General features: G+C 41.5%; 1 protein-coding gene and 1 long non-coding RNA gene across 2 annotated transcripts in view; one reads left to right on the top strand and one right to left on the bottom strand.

Annotated features, from left to right (window-relative positions):
* LOC130835533 (uncharacterized) overlaps positions 1 to 7,977 on the bottom strand; it is a 127,564-nt gene extending 119,587 nt beyond the window's left edge. Inside the window, exon 1 of the long non-coding RNA XR_009048980.1 lies at positions 7,921 to 7,977. This is a non-coding gene — a long non-coding RNA (uncharacterized LOC130835533). The remainder of the gene's footprint in view (positions 1 to 7,920) is intronic.
* Positions 7,978 to 12,440: 4,463 nt separating this feature from the next.
* On the top strand, positions 12,441 to 15,326 carry SLITRK5 (SLIT and NTRK like family member 5). Its single transcript, XM_057707924.1, has one exon. The coding sequence runs from the start codon at positions 12,441 to 12,443 to the stop codon at positions 15,324 to 15,326; it is 2,886 nt and encodes a 961-aa protein (XP_057563907.1).
* Positions 15,327 to 18,334: the final 3,008 nt, after the last annotated feature.

Here is an 18,334-nt window from a genome sequence, read left to right as displayed (position 1 = left end):
GTTATTTGTGATTAATATTTTCATGAACTAAAGTGATTTATCAATTATTAAGAAAATTAATTAAATCATGGGTATCTCATTGTATGTATTATTTTTAAAAAATTTAGAAAAAAAGTGTCATGCCAATTTTCAATTTTCAATTTTTTTGTAACAAATTCATGTCACAAAGGACTATGGGGTTATATCTCTAAACTTATGCATGAAAGTTGGTATGAATCCTCCTCAAAGGAATCATTTTAGTATTTTACTACTGATTTTTTTTAGGATATATATAATGCTTGCTCTGACTTCTGCTTTATTAAATGTAAAACAATAATTAGTCCAAAACTCAAAAATAGGGGAAAACTATTACTAGAGACTTTTTTACTTTAGGAAAAAGTATACTATAAATATTCAAAAAAGTATTGTTCTAAGAACCTTATGTATTTTGGTTACTGTAACAATAACTTCTAGTAGTTAATAATGTCTTTGCTATTCTTAAGATAGATCAATATAAAGATGGTTTAATTATATATTTCATGCCAGTTTAAGATATATTTTATTATGATATTTTAAAGAGTAGTATTATGTATTAGTAATTTGAAATGTATTTCTATTGTTGATTTAGAACACTTCACATTATAGAAATGATGAATCACAAAGTGTCTTTATTGAAGCTAATCACTAAGTATTGATATACATTATTTTCACTTTTTCTTTAAACTGAGGTAAAAGTTCAAAACTGTGCATTTGAATTGGCATAGTTAAGGTGAAAAAATGTATACTGAGAATCCTTGTAGTTCTATCATAGTCTAGAGTTGCTATGTACTGTCTGAATGAATTACAAAATACCACCAACTACCTTGAAACTCAGTTTTCTCATCTGTAAGGAAAAAATAACACCTCATAAACTTGTTGTAATAATTACATGGAAGAATGAGACAACCTACATAAAATAGCCACCAAATAGTAAATGAGTATATGTATGTTGTATGTATGTATACATTTTATTTATCTTTGATTTGGGATTATAAATGAAGTACAAATTGCCGGTTGATGCTTGTGTTAACTGTTGGTAAATCACATTACAAAATGAAAAATATAGTTGGATAGATTCTTATTTTTTGTGACAAATCAATTTGGGCCTCCCTTTCTCTATATACTATACTACTTCTAAATGCTATCATATCAATACTATAATGAAATACTTTTAAATTTAAAAGTACCTAGAAATAAATTCATGAGCATCTCCAAATGGGTAAGTGGCAGTGTGGTCATTGATCAAAGTCTGCCTGCATAGCAGTCACTACTTATATCATATAGTAATTAAGGATGCAGATTGATTGTACAAAGAACTACACATCTTATACTGGTGATTCAAATTCCAATTAGTTTTTTGTTCATTAGGATATGTAACAATCAATAAAAATTGCAGTAAACATTGAAATATGTCATATGACAATAACTATGAATCTGGTGTCACTATAAAAGCTTCATTAGATTGATGGAATGTCTTTGAGCATGGGATAAAAAATGCATCGTATTAGATTAAACAAAAACTGAGCTGCTACAGATCTGTGTTTCACTGAAGGTACACCATTCACAAGTGAGCACTGGATCACCAATATTTATTTATATGAAGATTATGTTTTAGGATAAACTTTACGTTTTAGCATAAACTGAATAATTTAAAATATATAATTTGCGTAATAATTACGCTATTTTTTTCCAAGGAGATTACATTTTCATACTTATCACTTGATTAACCAGTGTGATAGTCTTATGGTCCACTGACGAGAAAGCACAGTAAATTCTTTACATATAAAATATGTAATCTACCCAGATAGGTGTTGTCATAAATGCACGTGCACAATTGATGCAGAGCCAGAGGCAAGAATGGGGTTGTGATCTCTGAGAGCTACTCTACTGCTCTGGAGCAGGTGGCTCCCTACTTGCTTTGGACTTAAGCTCTGACGCAATTAACGCCCCTTTTGAAGCTATATTGATTTTTCCCATAGTGGAAATATAGGTCAATTTTATTACCAGTATTTCAGATAGATTGATTAAAAACAAAACAATCTCAAAATCACAATAATTTGTTATAATTGGAACTGGTTACCAAGCCATTACATCTTTGCTTCAAATATATAAGTATGATTTTATTTAAACTGAGATTTATTCATATCTTCATGAAAATTAGAGGCCATATTTGCATTCAATAAATTCATTAATTACAATTTGCTGTCCAAACTCTGCCTACTTTACCTGTGCAAAACACCACTAGACTTCAAAATAGAGCTTTTGCATTCAAATAGAAGGAATGCAAGAGTTCAAGTGCAGTTTTTTTACTGACTGACAGACTTCTCTGCACAAAAAGCCTATTCTCGAAAACTCCTGAAGCAAAATACCCATTTAGGACTTTCTTTTCCAGTTCTACTAACATCCCACTGTGTGATCTGGAGAAAAGCACTTTAGAGAGTCCTACATCATGCATAAAAAGGCACTTAATTTCTAATAAAATTCTATTGATATAAAATAATCTACCTTTCCTTCTTTATAGGGGTGTAATGAGGATGTAATAAGGAATTCTGAAATGCCTGTAAAATGCCTTGAAATCTTTAAAAGAATGGTAGAGGCCCTCAACTCAATGCAGTTTAATAGAATTGAATAGAGACCCTCAACAGAATGCAAATTAGGCCTCTTGCCAAATCTGAATCATAGTTGTCCTTATTTATTGAGAGTGTCATAATCACCATCATTAGTTATGAGTGCAGTTGTTCATATTGATTGAATTTCCAAGGTATCCCAGAAATTGCACGAGAAACACAGTTTCAGTCTTCCAGGGATATATATTCCAAAACTGCAGTGTTCAATATGGTAGCCATTCGCCATGCATGGCTATTTAAATTTAAATAAATTACAATTGTAAAAGTTACAATTGTATTTCCTGTATCGCCAGTCACATTTCAATTGCTCAGTAGTCAGATGTGACCAATGGCTATCATATTAGACAAAACAGGTATAGATTACCTCCATCATCACAGAAAGTTCTTTTGGAGAACACTCTTGCAAAGGCTTGACAAATATGTGCTACAAGAAATATTATTCAAGCATACAATTTATGCAATAGTATTTTTATGTAGTTTTTACCATTTATTTTGACTAGAGAATGTGGGTGGTTTATCAGAAAGTCAAAATATCCCTGAAATCCCCCAACCATCCTAATATGAATCAACTAATTCTTTTATATCAAACATAATAGAGTTTAACACAATATAGCTACTAAAATAATTTTGTTGAATGAATAAACTCATAAATGGATAAGTATTTCTTGTGTATACAAAGATTTGGGGGAGCTATTTTTTCTCACTGTTAAGTAGGTAACAAACACAATAAGATTCTGTTCTCAATAAGGCATGATAATCTAGTTCAGAAAAAAAGAAAACTTCAAGCAGGTTCTAAAACACTGTGCTAGATCAAGTGCTAGATAATGCAAGAGAATGTTCAGGTAATCAAATCTTTAATGTTGGTTAGAGGGGACAGGGAAGATTTTCTTTTTTTTGAAAGAAAGTATTTACAATGAATTCTCTAGAACAATAGATAAAAGAGAAATGAAAAGCCAGTTAGTTTAAAGGGCAGCACTAATCAAAGTTTTGGAGTTCGGGGGGGAAAAGCGGATTTATTTTGAAGGGATTAAAGGATCATGGGAGTCTCCTGTTGAATGAAGGATTCCAGTTGATAAAAGTTGAATAAAGTAAGGTCAATTTAGACATTCTCATCCAAGCAATGATCTTTCTTAAAATATTGTAAGGAAACTGTGTCTTAGGATGCTTATTTTTCTCTGATAAACCAGAAAGGATACAGAAAATATAGGCATAACATAATGCTTGTTTGGACTTGTTTCCTAGAAATGACTGGAGATACTCGAGAACCAAGAACTGATGAATTCCAAGAGACAGATCATAGCTCCAGGAGAAAAATACACAGAAAAGTTTATCTGGCTCCATAATGAAACTGCCTCCTTTCCACTGGAATGTGTGTATTTCAATGAGAGTATAAGTCAAACGGCAGCAGGCTTTGTTCTAAAAGGACCTGATATTAGTTTGTATATTTAAAATATGTCACAATTATACACTCATCTCCCTGCAGATAGCAGTGAATACCTGCTGCTGACAATTTCAAGTATAATCACTTATCTTCTCTAGAGAACCATTGTGATATTTCCCTTCATCCATCAGAGTATGAAATAAAGCTAATGTTTATAAAGCTGTGTACTAGCTAGTAAAGCTAGTATATAGCATAGTTCTCATGTTGGTAGTACACAGCATAGTTCTTGTATAGTGAAGACAACAGAAGCTAGCTTTTATTAGTTACAATTTTAGTAATTAATATTGGCAGCTAGAATTGAATGTCACGTATAAGAGCTATGAAGAGAAACTGTTTTAACTAATTAATTTACACTCAAATTTTTAGGAAGATATTTACTGCCTCTATCGATAGCAATGTGTCATAAAAAATAAAATAGTTTTGAGAACTATAGGACAGAAATTAATTTGGTAAAATCATCTTCAAGTCTTCATCACCTCTCATATCATTCTTCCAAATATTATCCTTATTTCTCAAGTACATATTTTTCTTTTTAATTTTTTGTTGGGAATGTGAATGAAAATTGAAATGTTCTGATACTAAAAAACACAAATATGGTGAAAAAATTTCCTTCTACTAAAGATTTCCCACTCTTCCAAGAGGCAATCGCTATTGCTGGATTTGTGTCTTTCCAGAAAACTCTTTTCTCTGTCTTTCTGTCTGTCTGTCCCTCTCTCTCTCTCTCTCAGTTTCAACAAGGCACATAGATGATGCTACATATACTATTAATAATGACAGAACTAGAATCCTATATACACTATTATTACAGGAAGAAGGGTCTTCCAAGGTATAGATTGATGTGTACCACTTTTCATTTAGTCAGACATGTAGGCTGTTCTTAGTCATTTACAAATACAAGCAACTATTACAACGAATATCTTCTTACATATCGTTTTGTGAACTTTACTTCAGTATACATGTAGGCTACTTTTTGAAAATATGATTGTTCAGAAGATATATCCATTTTAAATTTTGGTAGACATTTCCAAGTGGCCTTCCATAGAGGATGTTTTAATACCTAATTCTGCCAAAAAAAAAAAAAAAACAGAGTGTATTTACAAAGAACTATATGAGACAGGAAGAAAATTGTCTATTTTTTGCACCTCTTTCTTTTATGCCTCTGACAGCATATTTCTAGACTATAAATAACTAATTAAGTCTACAAGTGAATAAATAATCTTGGTGAAATTAGTTTAGCTGGCCATTTTGGATATGACAAATATCACTAAGTGATACATTTAATTGCTGTAATTCCAAATGTATCAAACTAATCAAAAACATATGCTATACAGTTATTTAGTTTAGCAATTGCATAGAGAAACATTCATAAATGATGACTCATGTTTTCACCTCCAAGAGAAACTTTTCTTCTTTCAGGGATATGTGGTATATGTAATTTCAATTTCAAAGACATTAAAAATATAATTTAAATCTGAAAATTTTTTCATTTATTAAATAGAGTAGTATAGTCTTCTTAGCTATTACTATCACAAAAGTAATCTATTCAAGCTAATTTGGAGGAGTCTGGAATCCAACATTAGAATTTTGTAGTCCTAACTCACCAGTCAGACTAACAACAACAAAAAAATACAAGGTCTACGGTCAGTGATGTTGATTTGTACTCATAAAATAGCATAATTATTACCAAAGAATTTCCTTGTTTATAATCTCTGTTAGATTGTGACATGAGGGACTATAATTCTTGACTGACTTTACTATTCTAAAGAAACCACACAGTGATACACAAATGTAGTATGATGAGATAGTTTAAGAAATGCTTTTAAGATAAGAATTCCTCCAGAGTCCATAAGGCACTGATATAATAATTCCAGGTAACAATAAATATGAATTCACAAAAGGATATAGTCAATCTCAAGTGACAAATATGCTACTGATGTTTGAATTTAAATTTTAATATGCAGGTATCGAATTATGTCCATAATTTGCACTAATTATTGACAAATATATTACCACATATGAAATTATTTATAATGACACTAGATCATGAGCTAATTACAATATGCATAAATATAGTAAACATTTGGACAAAGATTCTCAGCTTTTCACATCCATCTCAATGAAATAATGTTTAATTTGGTATCAGTGACCTTAAATCTGGAGAGATGCATTTGATCAATCACTTAATTTTCTACTTAAGTGCGTTTATGTAATCATATGCGTGCATTTGAGTGTTGTGTGGTAACATGTATACATATCATATGACTGTATATTATTGAATATAGGCTAAAACATGAACATATTTACTCTTGTAGATAAAAATCTTTCTCAAATTTGATCAGTTTAATGATTCATTTATTTCTTTCCTAGGCAACAGTCAACATTCAAAGCAAACAGGGATCAACACACAAATAAATGAGGCTTTCCCTTATTTCTATGATGTTTTCCTTCCCCTTCTGTTCTTGTCTCTTCATGTCACAGTATTTTCTCAAAATTCACTTTCCTGCAGAGCAGCTTACAGAGACACCTAGTGGTAAACTAATGGTGGCTTCTCAGACCATCCTTAATATTGAGTTAATGGCAGAAAGTTGTCATTTATTTATTTAAACCACAAGAGGTAAACTGGAATATTTTTAGTGTTGGTGTTTCTAACAAAATTATAACCTAAGTTAATTGCAAACATATTTAATGCTTCTTAGCTCAACGAAATGTATTTTAGTTAGGATAGTAAAATAATAACACAAAAACAAAAATTAAACGAAAATTTGATATTAAATGCAATTGTGAAGATTTAGTAAAGTAATAGAAGAATGAACTAAAATAACTGTTTCAGTTATTTTGAGTAGTCCAATAATTAGATAAGCCACTTTATACCCTTTGAGAACTTCTGCAGGGTTTATCAACATTAAAAAAAATGTGTCTGTGATAAGAACTTAACATTTATATTCCAAAAGTTTCCAACTGTAATTAAGTAATTTAAAAATTATGACACTTTAACACTTTCACTTTGAAAATATAAAAGCAATTTTGTATTTTAAAAAATAAATTTTCTAAAATGTTTATATCAAGTTAGAAGATAATGACTAAATAAAAACTACAGCAACAAGCATTTTTTGAAAGAAGTTTAAGTTGCCTGTTTATACAATGCGCCTGTAGCAAGTGGCTATCATTCCTAGGCCAAATGTTTCTAAATTTAACAGGAAGTTCTATTATAATCTTTTATTTTGAATTATCTGATACTAAAGATTGCATCTTTTCCCCCTTCCTTGTACTTGCCCCAAATTTAAGCAAAATAAACAAAATTGTTTCCATACCAAGTATGGATGGCTTTACTAAAAAAGAAAATTTTCAAAATAGATTCAGAAGAAATTTCAAGAAATGTTGCAAAACTTCAGGAGACTGCAATATTCACCACCTCTAGAAAACTCTTTCTAACTCAACATAGAGGATATGGGAAGATATGTTAGTGGCTATATGTATATACATACATATCAGAATTTATATTTAATCAGGATATTATAACCACAATGTTACCCCCAATATTACCAAGGACACAGCATCAATTACGTTTAAGATCGCTCCAAAAGATACTACATATTAGTTTCGAAATCAAATGGATAAAATACATTTAAGTGGTGAAACTACCCAGTTATCGAAGGAACAGGCACATGTGCACTCAGCTTGCATTGGACCACTTATAACGATCAACTTTTTTCTATACCTGGGATGCGCTGCAGCTCTAATATAACAAACACTAGAAATATGCCTTAAGAATGTAAAGACCCTCTTTTGGGGAGAGAGGTGTCTGGTTTCATGCAAAAAGCCAGGAATACTTACTGTAGAGATGACGCTAGTAGAGTTCAGCAGGTGACTCTTCAAGAAACTTGCTTTCTATCATTACTGCATTTATTTAGGGATTTCCAGCTTTTTAGTACGCACCAAATATGTTCACAATCTCTCTGAAAGTCGTTCACATTCCCTTGTATCGCCCAGACATACTTATATAACGTAATTCTTAAAAAAAAAAAAATAGCCCTTGTTTGCAGCTAGGATGAACCACTCCCTCTTCCAGGGTCCTTTACAGTAAGTACAAGAGACAGCAGCCTGGGCTGCGTTCGTCTAAAAGGGAGGTGGAAGGCAGACAATCAATCAGCCCAGGGCTGGAATCACCGGTCCCTGACCACCAACAAGCCTCGCACAGTCAGGGTTATTTCCACTCCTTTCTTTTTCAATCCGTGGATTGCACAGTCCCACGCTCGAGTTACGCACATGGTCCAAGACTCCTCTGCCTCCCACGAATGTGACATCCAAGGCGGGGGCTCCGGTTGCACCGCCGGAGCCCGGGGACGCCTTCGCCCTCGGCTGCCATCTATCGGCCCTGGAGCTCCCGCTTCGCCCCGGGCCCATCATGTCTGCTGCAGCTTGGCTCGCACCAGTGGCGCGACAATAAACAAGTGCACTGGACGGGGCCCTGCGCCCGCGCCGGAGCAGACGTCTCAGAGACCCCTGAGATGCTTACCGCGTTGCCACCTCCTCACCGCTGGGGCGAGAAGACGCGACTTTCTCTGAGTTTTTTTTTTTTTTTTTTTTTTTTTTTTTTTTTTTTTTTTGAGCCGCCGGGCTGCCGGGACACGCCACAGGCTTAGAACAACGCTGCTCCTGCCCCCCGGACCCTCAAGGATGTCGGAGACAGAGAATCCCAGATAATGACGATCTTGCGCCGCATCAAGAGAAGGAATAGAGGAAAGCCCCTGCAAACCCCGGGAGCGATGAAACGGCCAGGAGGATGCGGGAGTCTTACAAATACTAATTAGGGGCCGCGGCGGCGGACTCGGCGCGGGGACAGCGGCGGCGGGATCCCAGTGCGGTGTCGCCGCTGCGCGGGGGGCGGAGGACGGCGCAGAAGCCGCAGCCACCGCGGGAGCAGCCGAGGGGCCGGTGCCACCTTCGCTCGCCCCCTCACTACCATGTACAGTGTGCGCTGCAAGAAGAAGGCGGGCGATGCATGCACACCCCTGCGCCCCGCTCCCTCTGGCTCGTCCCCAGGCGTGCGCCACTGACCAGGGGGGAATGTGGTGAAGACGGCGAGGAGAGCCGAGGGGGGAGGGGAGGGCCGACCCGCGCGAACCCGGGCGGGAGGGTGCGAGGAGTCGGAGGCGGCTGGAGGGGGCGGCGGCCGCTGCTGGCTTGGAGAAAGTTGGCCCTTATGCATATGGCAACTGTAAGTACCCGCCTGGGGGGTGCGGCGAAGGATGCCGGGGACCCCGCGATCGCGCGGTGGCGCGGGTGGGAGCGAGTGTGCATGTGTGTGAGCGGGTGCGAGCACTCGGCGAGGCTGACCGTCACGTTGGCTGGGCCGGCGGGGCCAGGCAGCCTACTCCGCGTCCCCCTCCTCGGGCTCTGCGCCTCCTCCCCCTCCAACAGCTCTCTCCCCGCCCCGCCCGGCTCCGGCTCGCGTCCCCTACCGCGAGGCGCCTCGACCGCCGGTCTCTGCCGCCCCCTCCCCCTCCCTCCCCAGCCCGCTGCTCGCGATCGCCCCCCTCTCCATCCCCCCCTACCCCGCTGCCCGCTCCGACTACCACGGAGAGCGCCGGGGAGAGCCGTTTGGGGAGCCCCGGAACCCGCGGTCGCCACCGCGGCGGCGGCCCGGGGCTGGCGGCGTCCGGGCGCCTCTTTTCTCCAGCCGCTCGGATCCCAGTGCTCGCCCTGCCTGGGCTTCTGAACCCCAGTGCATACCCCAAAGAGGTATTTTTTTGTAAGGGTAGCTATGATGAGTGGGCCTTGGAGATGTGAGACGGGGTAAGTCGGCCGTTTACTTTGCAAAAGAGGCTCCAGTGTGTGTGTGTGTGTCTGTGTGTGTGGCGGCCGGGTGGCTTTCTTTCCCTCTCCTCCCTCCCCTCCTTCCTCCCCTTTCCCTTCCTTCGCTTTGGGGCGGGGTGGGGGAGGGGGAGCCTCGCGTCCTGGAACTCCGGGTGCTTCTGCCTGGGCCGCTGTGGGAGCAGCTGTGCCCGGAGCGGCGGGTCCGGCCTGGGTGCTGGGCTTCAGCTCGCCCGGCCCACGTTGCTTAATGCAGGGATGTTCAGGGCGACGATCGAGGGTTTAAATTCTTTGGGGGAAAACAAATACAGTTCCCCCGCCTCCGCCCTCCAAAAAAAAAAAAAAAGAAATCTGAGAATCTGAGAATGTGCAGCGTACCCGCGAATTTACATCGGAGGTGCGTTTCCCAGTCAGAATGTCAGCCTTTCCCGGCTCATTCAACTTTATTTTCTCAAATTTTTGGGCTCCTTTGATGGCAAGGAGGATGGGAAAGGGAGCGGGTTGAGAGGAAGCTCCTCGACCCTGGCTATCCAGAACTGAATTAAAGTTGTAAACGCTCGAGTTTAATATTGGCTGGACACATTTTGCGAAGGGCTGTCAGAGGGGTGGGAGGTGAATGGGGGCGGGGAAACACGGGGAGGGAGGGGGAGGGGACCCAACCCCCGCTGAATGGATGTGCAGATTTGATCCAGCGGAGAACGGAAATTTCAAGGTAAACGTTTTGCTTTCATAGAGGGTGTTTTTGCCGCCTTTAAGCCGGGTGGTGTTTGTCGCTGCGTTGGGAGGTCGGGGATACTTGCGAGGTTTATACACGGTGGGTTCCCATTCGTCTCGACACGTCTGTGTGGCCACACGTGAATGATTCGCAGGCACACTTGCACATGTGCGTGCGAATGCAGGGGCTCTTAATAACGCGGGCTGGAGTCGACTCGGGGATCAAGATTGAGGTCTCCAGGCTTGAACCCGTCACTCAGAAACGTCTTGGCTTTAGTTTTGGGTTGCGATTCGACATCAGACTTCGGTGGTGGTGAGGCAGAGGCAAGGTTGACCAGAGAAAAAGCATTGGTTCCCTGAGCCCAGCATTTCTACCAAATATTCCCTCCCCCCTCCCCCCAACCAACGCAACACGCACTCTCACACACACACACACACACACTCTCCATTTATGTCCTTTCCTTTATGAGTGCTGCTGTCGACTCGAAGTAGGAAGTCGAAGGAAGCCTTTAAGGGGACAAAAAAGAAAGCCAGAAAGAAAAGGGAGAGGGGGTCAGATTGATTCCTTGGGGCGATGAAATTCGGATATTAAAGCACTGACTTGTGTCACTTGCTGTTCTCCCTCCCTTCCACCCTTCTATTTTGCTTCTTAATCAACCCAAGTGCCCTTTATCCGGAAGAAAAAAAAAAGGTGGGGGGGCGGGGGGAGTAAAGCATTGATAATTGAATGTAATAAGCAACTCCAAAGATGGGAATGCTGGCGAGGTGGTAGTTCAGTCCAAATCTTGATAATTCAGTAGGGTTAGTTTTGCATGCCGTGGCAAACAGACGCGGAGCCCGAGGTAAGGGAGGCTTTGGCACTGGTCCTTGGCTTACTTTTAGCTGATTCCCGGTAAGCGGTAGGAATGTCCTCTTTAAACTCCAGGTATCCGGAGGTGTTCCGGGATTGCGGATGCCTTCGCAGAATTCTTTGTAATCCATCGTGCAGAACTATTTCAGTGGCTTAAAGATGCGGTTTAGTAGCCTCGCTGACATGATCAATGAGGAGAAGTGGACGCAGAGCGCTCTCAGGGAAGCGCTGCTAAGTGGCACCGTGCATGCAATTAGGACGCTGATGTGCTTAATAGCGTGATAGTGAAGTCCACCATCAAAGCGAACGCGCTCTCCTCTTTCTCCATACTCAAAGCTCCTGAAGACAACTGGTGATTTAAGAGCTTCTTCTGGGTTCTTTTGATGCATTATCTTGCATCCTTTTTGCCTCTGAAAAGTAATTCTTTAGATTCCCACCCTGGCATTTCCAGCGATGGTTTTAAAATAACCCAAGTATTGTGGCTCCTGGTTTTTCTGTGAAAATGGGAGACCTTCACTGTCAACTGTTAACTGAAGAGGTTCTAAAGGAAAGGCAGAGGGACTGGGTATAGGTGAGGTGGGGAACCTTATAAAATGGTGCTTCTTTTCTCTTAAATTAGGACCATGAAACTGAACTGACAGCCATTTTATGTATATTTATGGATTGGTTTTGAAGGGGGGGAGCAGGGAAGAATACTAAAATGGGACTTTGTCTAACCTGCCCTTATCTTGTAAAGAGCAGCATGTTCCTGTTGTCATTAGGAAATGAATGAACCTTTAAATCAAAATGAATATCAAATTTTAATAAAGTCTGGAGAATGTAGATGATGTACCACTGGGGGGGGGGTCATTCATATCCCCTCCTTCTGGGTTTCAGAGAAGTAGTATTACGAAAGAGAGAGTCTTTCTGATTGATCCCTTAAATTTTTGTCATATTCTGTTGTTTCCTTTTTCCTCTCTCCCTTGCAGGAGATAAAATGCACACTTGCTGCCCCCCAGTAACTTTGGAACAGGACCTTCACAGAAAAATGCAGAGCTGGATGCTGCAGACTCTAGCGTTTGCTCTAACATCTCTCGTCCTTTCGTGTGCAGAAACCATCGATTATTATGGGGAAATCTGTGACAATGCATGTCCTTGTGAGGAAAAGGACGGCATTTTAACTGTGAGCTGTGAAAACCGGGGGATCATCAGCCTCTCTGAAATTAGCCCTCCCCGTTTCCCAATCTACCACCTCTTGTTGTCTGGAAACCTTTTGAACCGTCTCTATCCCAATGAGTTTGTCAATTACACTGGGGCTTCAATTTTGCATCTGGGTAGCAATGTTATCCAGGACATTGAGACAGGGGCTTTCCACGGGCTGCGGGGTTTAAGGAGATTGCATCTGAACAATAACAAACTGGAACTTCTGCGCGATGATACCTTCCTTGGCTTGGAGAGCCTGGAGTACCTACAGGTCGATTACAATTACATCAGTGTCATTGAACCCAATGCTTTTGGGAAACTGCATTTGTTGCAGGTGCTTATCCTCAATGACAATCTCTTGTCCAGTTTACCCAACAACCTTTTCCGTTTCGTGCCCTTAACGCACTTAGACTTGCGGGGGAACCGGCTGAAACTTCTGCCCTATGTGGGGCTGTTGCAGCATATGGATAAAGTTGTGGAGTTACAGCTGGAGGAAAACCCCTGGAATTGCTCCTGTGAGCTGATCTCTCTGAAGGATTGGTTAGACAGCATCTCCTACTCAGCCCTGGTGGGGGATGTGGTTTGTGAGACCCCCTTCCGCTTACACGGCCGCGACTTGGACGAGGTGTCCAAGCAGGAACTTTGCCCAAGGAAACTTATTTCAGACTACGAGATGAGGCCGCAGACGCCTTTGAGCACCACGGGGTATTTACATACCACCCCGGCCTCGGTAAATTCTGTGGCCACTTCTTCCTCCGCTGTTTACAAACCCCCCTTGAAGCCCCCCAAGGGGACTCGCCAACCCAACAAGCCCAGGGTGCGCCCCACCTCGCGGCAGCCCTCCAAGGACCTGGGCTACGGCAACTATGGCCCCAGCATCGCCTACCAGACCAAATCTCCGGTGCCTTTGGAGTGTCCCACCGCGTGCACTTGCAACCTGCAAATCTCTGATTTGGGCCTCAACGTCAACTGCCAGGAGCGTAAGATCGAGAGCATCGCAGAGCTGCAGCCCAAGCCCTACAACCCCAAAAAAATGTATCTGACGGAGAACTACATCGCCCTGGTGCGCAGGAGCGACTTCCTGGAGGCCACCGGGCTGGACCTCCTACATCTGGGCAACAACCGCATCTCCATGATCCAGGACCGCGCCTTTGGGGATCTCACCAACCTGAGGCGCCTCTACCTAAATGGCAACAGGATCGAGAGGCTGAGCCCAGAGTTGTTCTATGGCCTGCAGAGCCTGCAGTATCTCTTCCTCCAGTACAATCTCATACGTGAGATTCAGTCTGGGACTTTCGATCCGGTCCCAAACCTCCAGCTGCTATTCCTGAATAACAACCTCCTTCAGACCATGCCCTCGGGCGTCTTCTCAGGCCTGACCCTCCTCAGGCTGAACCTGAGGAGTAACCACTTCACCTCCTTGCCCGTGAGTGGAGTTCTGGACCAGCTGAAGTCACTCATCCAAATCGACCTGCACGACAACCCCTGGGATTGTACCTGCGACGTGGTGGGCATGAAACTCTGGGTGGAGCAGCTCAAAGTGGGCGTCTTGGTGGACGAGGTCATCTGCAAGGCGCCCAAGAAGTTCGCGGAGACGGATATGCGCTCCATCAAGTCGGAACTGCTGTGCCCAGACTACTCGGATGTGGTGGTTTCCACGCCCACGCCCTCCTCCATCCAGGTGCCCGCGAGGACCAGCGTGGTGACCCCCGCCGTGCGGTTGAACAGCACCGGGGCCCCCGCGGGCTTGGGCGCCGGCGGAGGCGCGTCGTCGGTGCCCTTGTCCGTGCTGATCCTCAGTCTGCTGCTGGTTTTCATCATGTCGGTCTTCGTGGCCGCCGGGCTCTTTGTGCTAGTCATGAAGCGCAGGAAGAAGAACCAGAGTGACCACACCAGCACCAACAATTCCGACGTGAGCTCCTTCAACATGCAGTACAGTGTGTATGGCGGCGGCGGCGGCGCGGGAGGCCACCCGCACGCGCACGTGCACCACCGCGGGCCCGCGTTGCCCAAGGTGAAGACGCCCGCGGGCCACGTGTACGAGTACATCCCCCATCCGCTGGGCCACATGTGCAAAAACCCCATCTACCGCTCGCGAGAGGGCAACTCCGTGGAGGATTACAAAGACCTGCACGAGCTCAAGGTCACCTACAGCAGCAACCACCACCTGCAGCAGCAGCCGCCGCCGCCGCCGCCGCAGCCGCCGCAGCAGCAGCCCCAGCAGCAGCCCCCGCCGCAGCTGCAGCTGCAGCCGGGGGAGGAGGAGAGGCGGGAAAGCCACCACTTGCGGAGCCCCGCCTATAGCGTCAGCACCATCGAGCCCCGGGAGGACCTGCTGTCGCCGGTGCAGGACGCCGACCGCTTTTACAGGGGCATTTTGGAACCAGACAAACACTGCTCCACCACCCCCGCCGGCAATAGCCTCCCGGAATATCCCAAATTCCCGTGCAGCCCTGCTGCTTACACTTTCTCCCCCAACTATGACCTGAGACGCCCCCATCAGTATTTGCACCCGGGGGCTGGGGACAGCAGGCTGCGGGAACCGGTGCTCTACAGCCCGCCCAGTGCTGTCTTTGTAGAACCCAACCGGAACGAATATCTGGAGTTAAAAGCAAAACTAAACGTTGAGCCGGACTACCTCGAAGTGCTGGAAAAACAGACCACATTTAGCCAGTTCTAAAAGGCAAAGAAACTCCCTTGGAGCTTTTGCATTTAAAACAAACAAGCAAGCAGACACACACCGTAAACACATTTGATTAATTGTGTTGTTTCAACGTTTAGGGTGAAGTGCCTTGGCACGAGATTCTCAGCTTCGGCGGAAGATACTGAAAGGGTGTGCAATTTCCTTTTAATATTACACGTGGGGAAATATTTGTGTAAACTGGGCACGTCGCTTTCTCTTCTTGCGTGTAGGGGAGGCGAGAAGTAGGGCTTTATGGAGGGCAATTTGCTTCGCGAGTGACTTGTTAAAGGTCGCAGTCATTTTTGTAGCGGTTGGAAGTGTTAAGAATGGTGGAAGATGGCAGCGCATAAATTCTACTCTTCCTCTTTTGCTCCCTTCCCCCTCCCCTTCTCCCTCTTTGAGCTATGGGTGGGTCTAAATGGCTTTTGTGGAGAGATTAGCACACCCCAACTTTAATAGAAAGTTTGTTCTCTCTCCCTGTCTTTCTGCCTCTCCCTCTCCCTCTTCATCTCCCTCTCTCTCTCTCTGTCCCTCCTCCTGCTTCCTCTCTTTCCCTGCCTCCCTGGCCTTCCTCGTCTCTCACTCCTTTCCTTTCTTTTTAAAGGATGTGTTTGTATGCATTCTGGACATTTGAATTAAAAGAACAAAAGTATTGTGATCTTAAAAAGATCACCATAGATGTGGACAAATCATTAAAATTACAGAGCTATATGATCCATAATTGATTAGTCAAAATAACTTATTGATGAAATATACAAATATTTTATTGTAGCACCTATTTTTATATGCACATTTAGCATTTCTCTTTCCTTCACTATTTAGCCTATGATTTTCACAGAGGTGTCACACTATATCAGGAGCTGCATTTCCAAAACTGAAAGTGATATCAGAAGGCATTTTAAATCATTAAAATATGGAGAACTTAATGGCAAAATCTTAAAAGTCAATGTAACCCACCCAAATTGGATCTGTAACTTAAAAAAAAGAAAAACAACCCTCATTGTATCCCAATGTATAAAAGAAAAATATTTAGAGCGATTAATTGGGCCATTCGAGTGAGAATCATGTGCAAGTTTCTGGTTTTATTAGAGAAGATTTAAAAGTATTTTTATTAGTCAACCAAAATGATGTATTGATTTGACTACTATTGTAGCCGATTTTTGATCCTTTAACCAAACCCAGTTGCATTTGTACAGATCCACGTGTACTGGCACCTCAGAAGACCAAATGATGGACTGTACCAATCTCTATATACAATGTCTTTATTCCTCTGGGCAGCAGGCAATGGTGATAACCACAAACAGGATCTCTGTAAGATGGGGCTACTGTTGTTACAGTCTCATGTATCCCAGCACATGTAATTTTTTAAATAGTTTCTGAATAAACACTTGATAACTATGTCAAATATGAGGGACTGAAGTAATGATTGCTTAAGGTGCAAAAGAAATAGCTATGCGTGATTGATTGAATCGCCATTATTAACAATTTAAGACATAGTTGCTAACTTCTATTCCTAAGAGGAGAAATGTTCCCCGAATTATCAAATATATCTAATTATACCTTTGTTGGTTCAAGGAAATATGTTTATCTAAATGTCATTTAATGTGTTTATTAATGAGATTTCAACTGTATACTTCTTTTCCTTACTGAAGTATTCATCTAACATGTGGAGCATGGTAAGTAACGTATTGCATATTGATTTTGTATTTTGTCACGCCAGTATTATTTATTCGGTTTACAATTTTTCATAATTTAACTTGTGTAAAACTACCTTCAACAATTACGATGGGTACTTTATCTCAAGTTGATCTATATCCTAAATGTTCAAAATGTTGGTGAGTATAAGCTTTTCGTCTCTGAGTAAAGTTTGCCAGTGGATTAGATAATAATTAAGGGTAGGAAACGTTTGAATTAATCTGAAACTTAAAGAGCCATGTGCTTCATTGGTGTTGGTGGATCTCCCCATAATCTCGCGTGGGATGTGTACAATATCAAGGGCTGTTCATGAACTTTATGTTTAAGGAACATTTTCCGTGGCATTCTGCCACAAAGAGGCAGCATTCACCCATGAGTAAATTGACAGTAACTACTTGAATTCAGATTGAACAGGTGGTAACATTTTCCCTAAGGAGTTAAAAAATAAATAGTAATGCTATTATTGGCCATGGGAAGTAAACTATCCGCATTTTGTGCAGTGTCTTCCCTTCCAATTATTTTTTTCAAAGGGGAAAGGAATAAACTTAATGCCATGATATTATCATGAAAAAAAAAAAGTATCGTTTACTCTCCATCTACCTCCTCCATATTAGATCCAGGGTTAGGAGATAAATATAAATACTAGCATTTGACATCACAATTGGGGTTGTTATTAATTTTTTCTTCACAGTGGGAGTTATTTTTCTTTAAAAGTCAAAATCACTTTCACAATATTATTATATGTAGATATGGCAGTGTTGTATAAATTATAAAATATTAATGCAAAGTGGAATCCTCCATGTAACTAAGTTTTATTTCTTAATTGATGCATAAAAAAAGTCAGAAGAAGAATCACACGAAATCAAAAATGTAGTTTTGGACAATATGAGTCATTTCCAGGAAAAGTTCCTTGATATATTTTTCAAAGATTTACAAAATAGTATTATTATTTTCAAACCAGGACTATTAATCTTGTTACACTCACTGTAGGTGGTTCATTTCTACCTCTACTCTTCGTAAGGTATCCAGCATTTTTTCAATCTTAAAAAATAACAACTATATGATTTATGGAAAGAAATTACTTCTGATTTTTAAATTATACACTTCCCATATGTATTAAGAGGATAAAACTAAACTTATCCTTGCCCTAACAAACTTGAAAAATTTTTAACATGTAGAATCATGAAACTGTATAGAATTAAAAATGAATATTTTTTCTCCTTATATGTGTTTTCCTGCCAATACCTTAGCATATACAATAGAACATAATTTGTGTGGCTTTGAATATTTGAATTTTGGTTTTTCAGGTA

The sequence above is a fragment of the Hippopotamus amphibius genome, chromosome 14 (genome assembly GCF_030028045.1).
Source record: "Hippopotamus amphibius kiboko isolate mHipAmp2 chromosome 14, mHipAmp2.hap2, whole genome shotgun sequence".
Lineage (NCBI taxonomy): Eukaryota > Metazoa > Chordata > Mammalia > Artiodactyla > Hippopotamidae > Hippopotamus > Hippopotamus amphibius.
This window is presented reverse-complemented; position numbering and strand designations above follow the sequence as displayed.

What these genes read in the sequence shown, in the direction of transcription:
- SLITRK5 (XM_057707924.1), top strand. Translation starts at nt 12,441, where the DNA reads ATGCACACTTGCTGCCCCCCAGTAACTTTGGAACAGGACCTTCACAGA.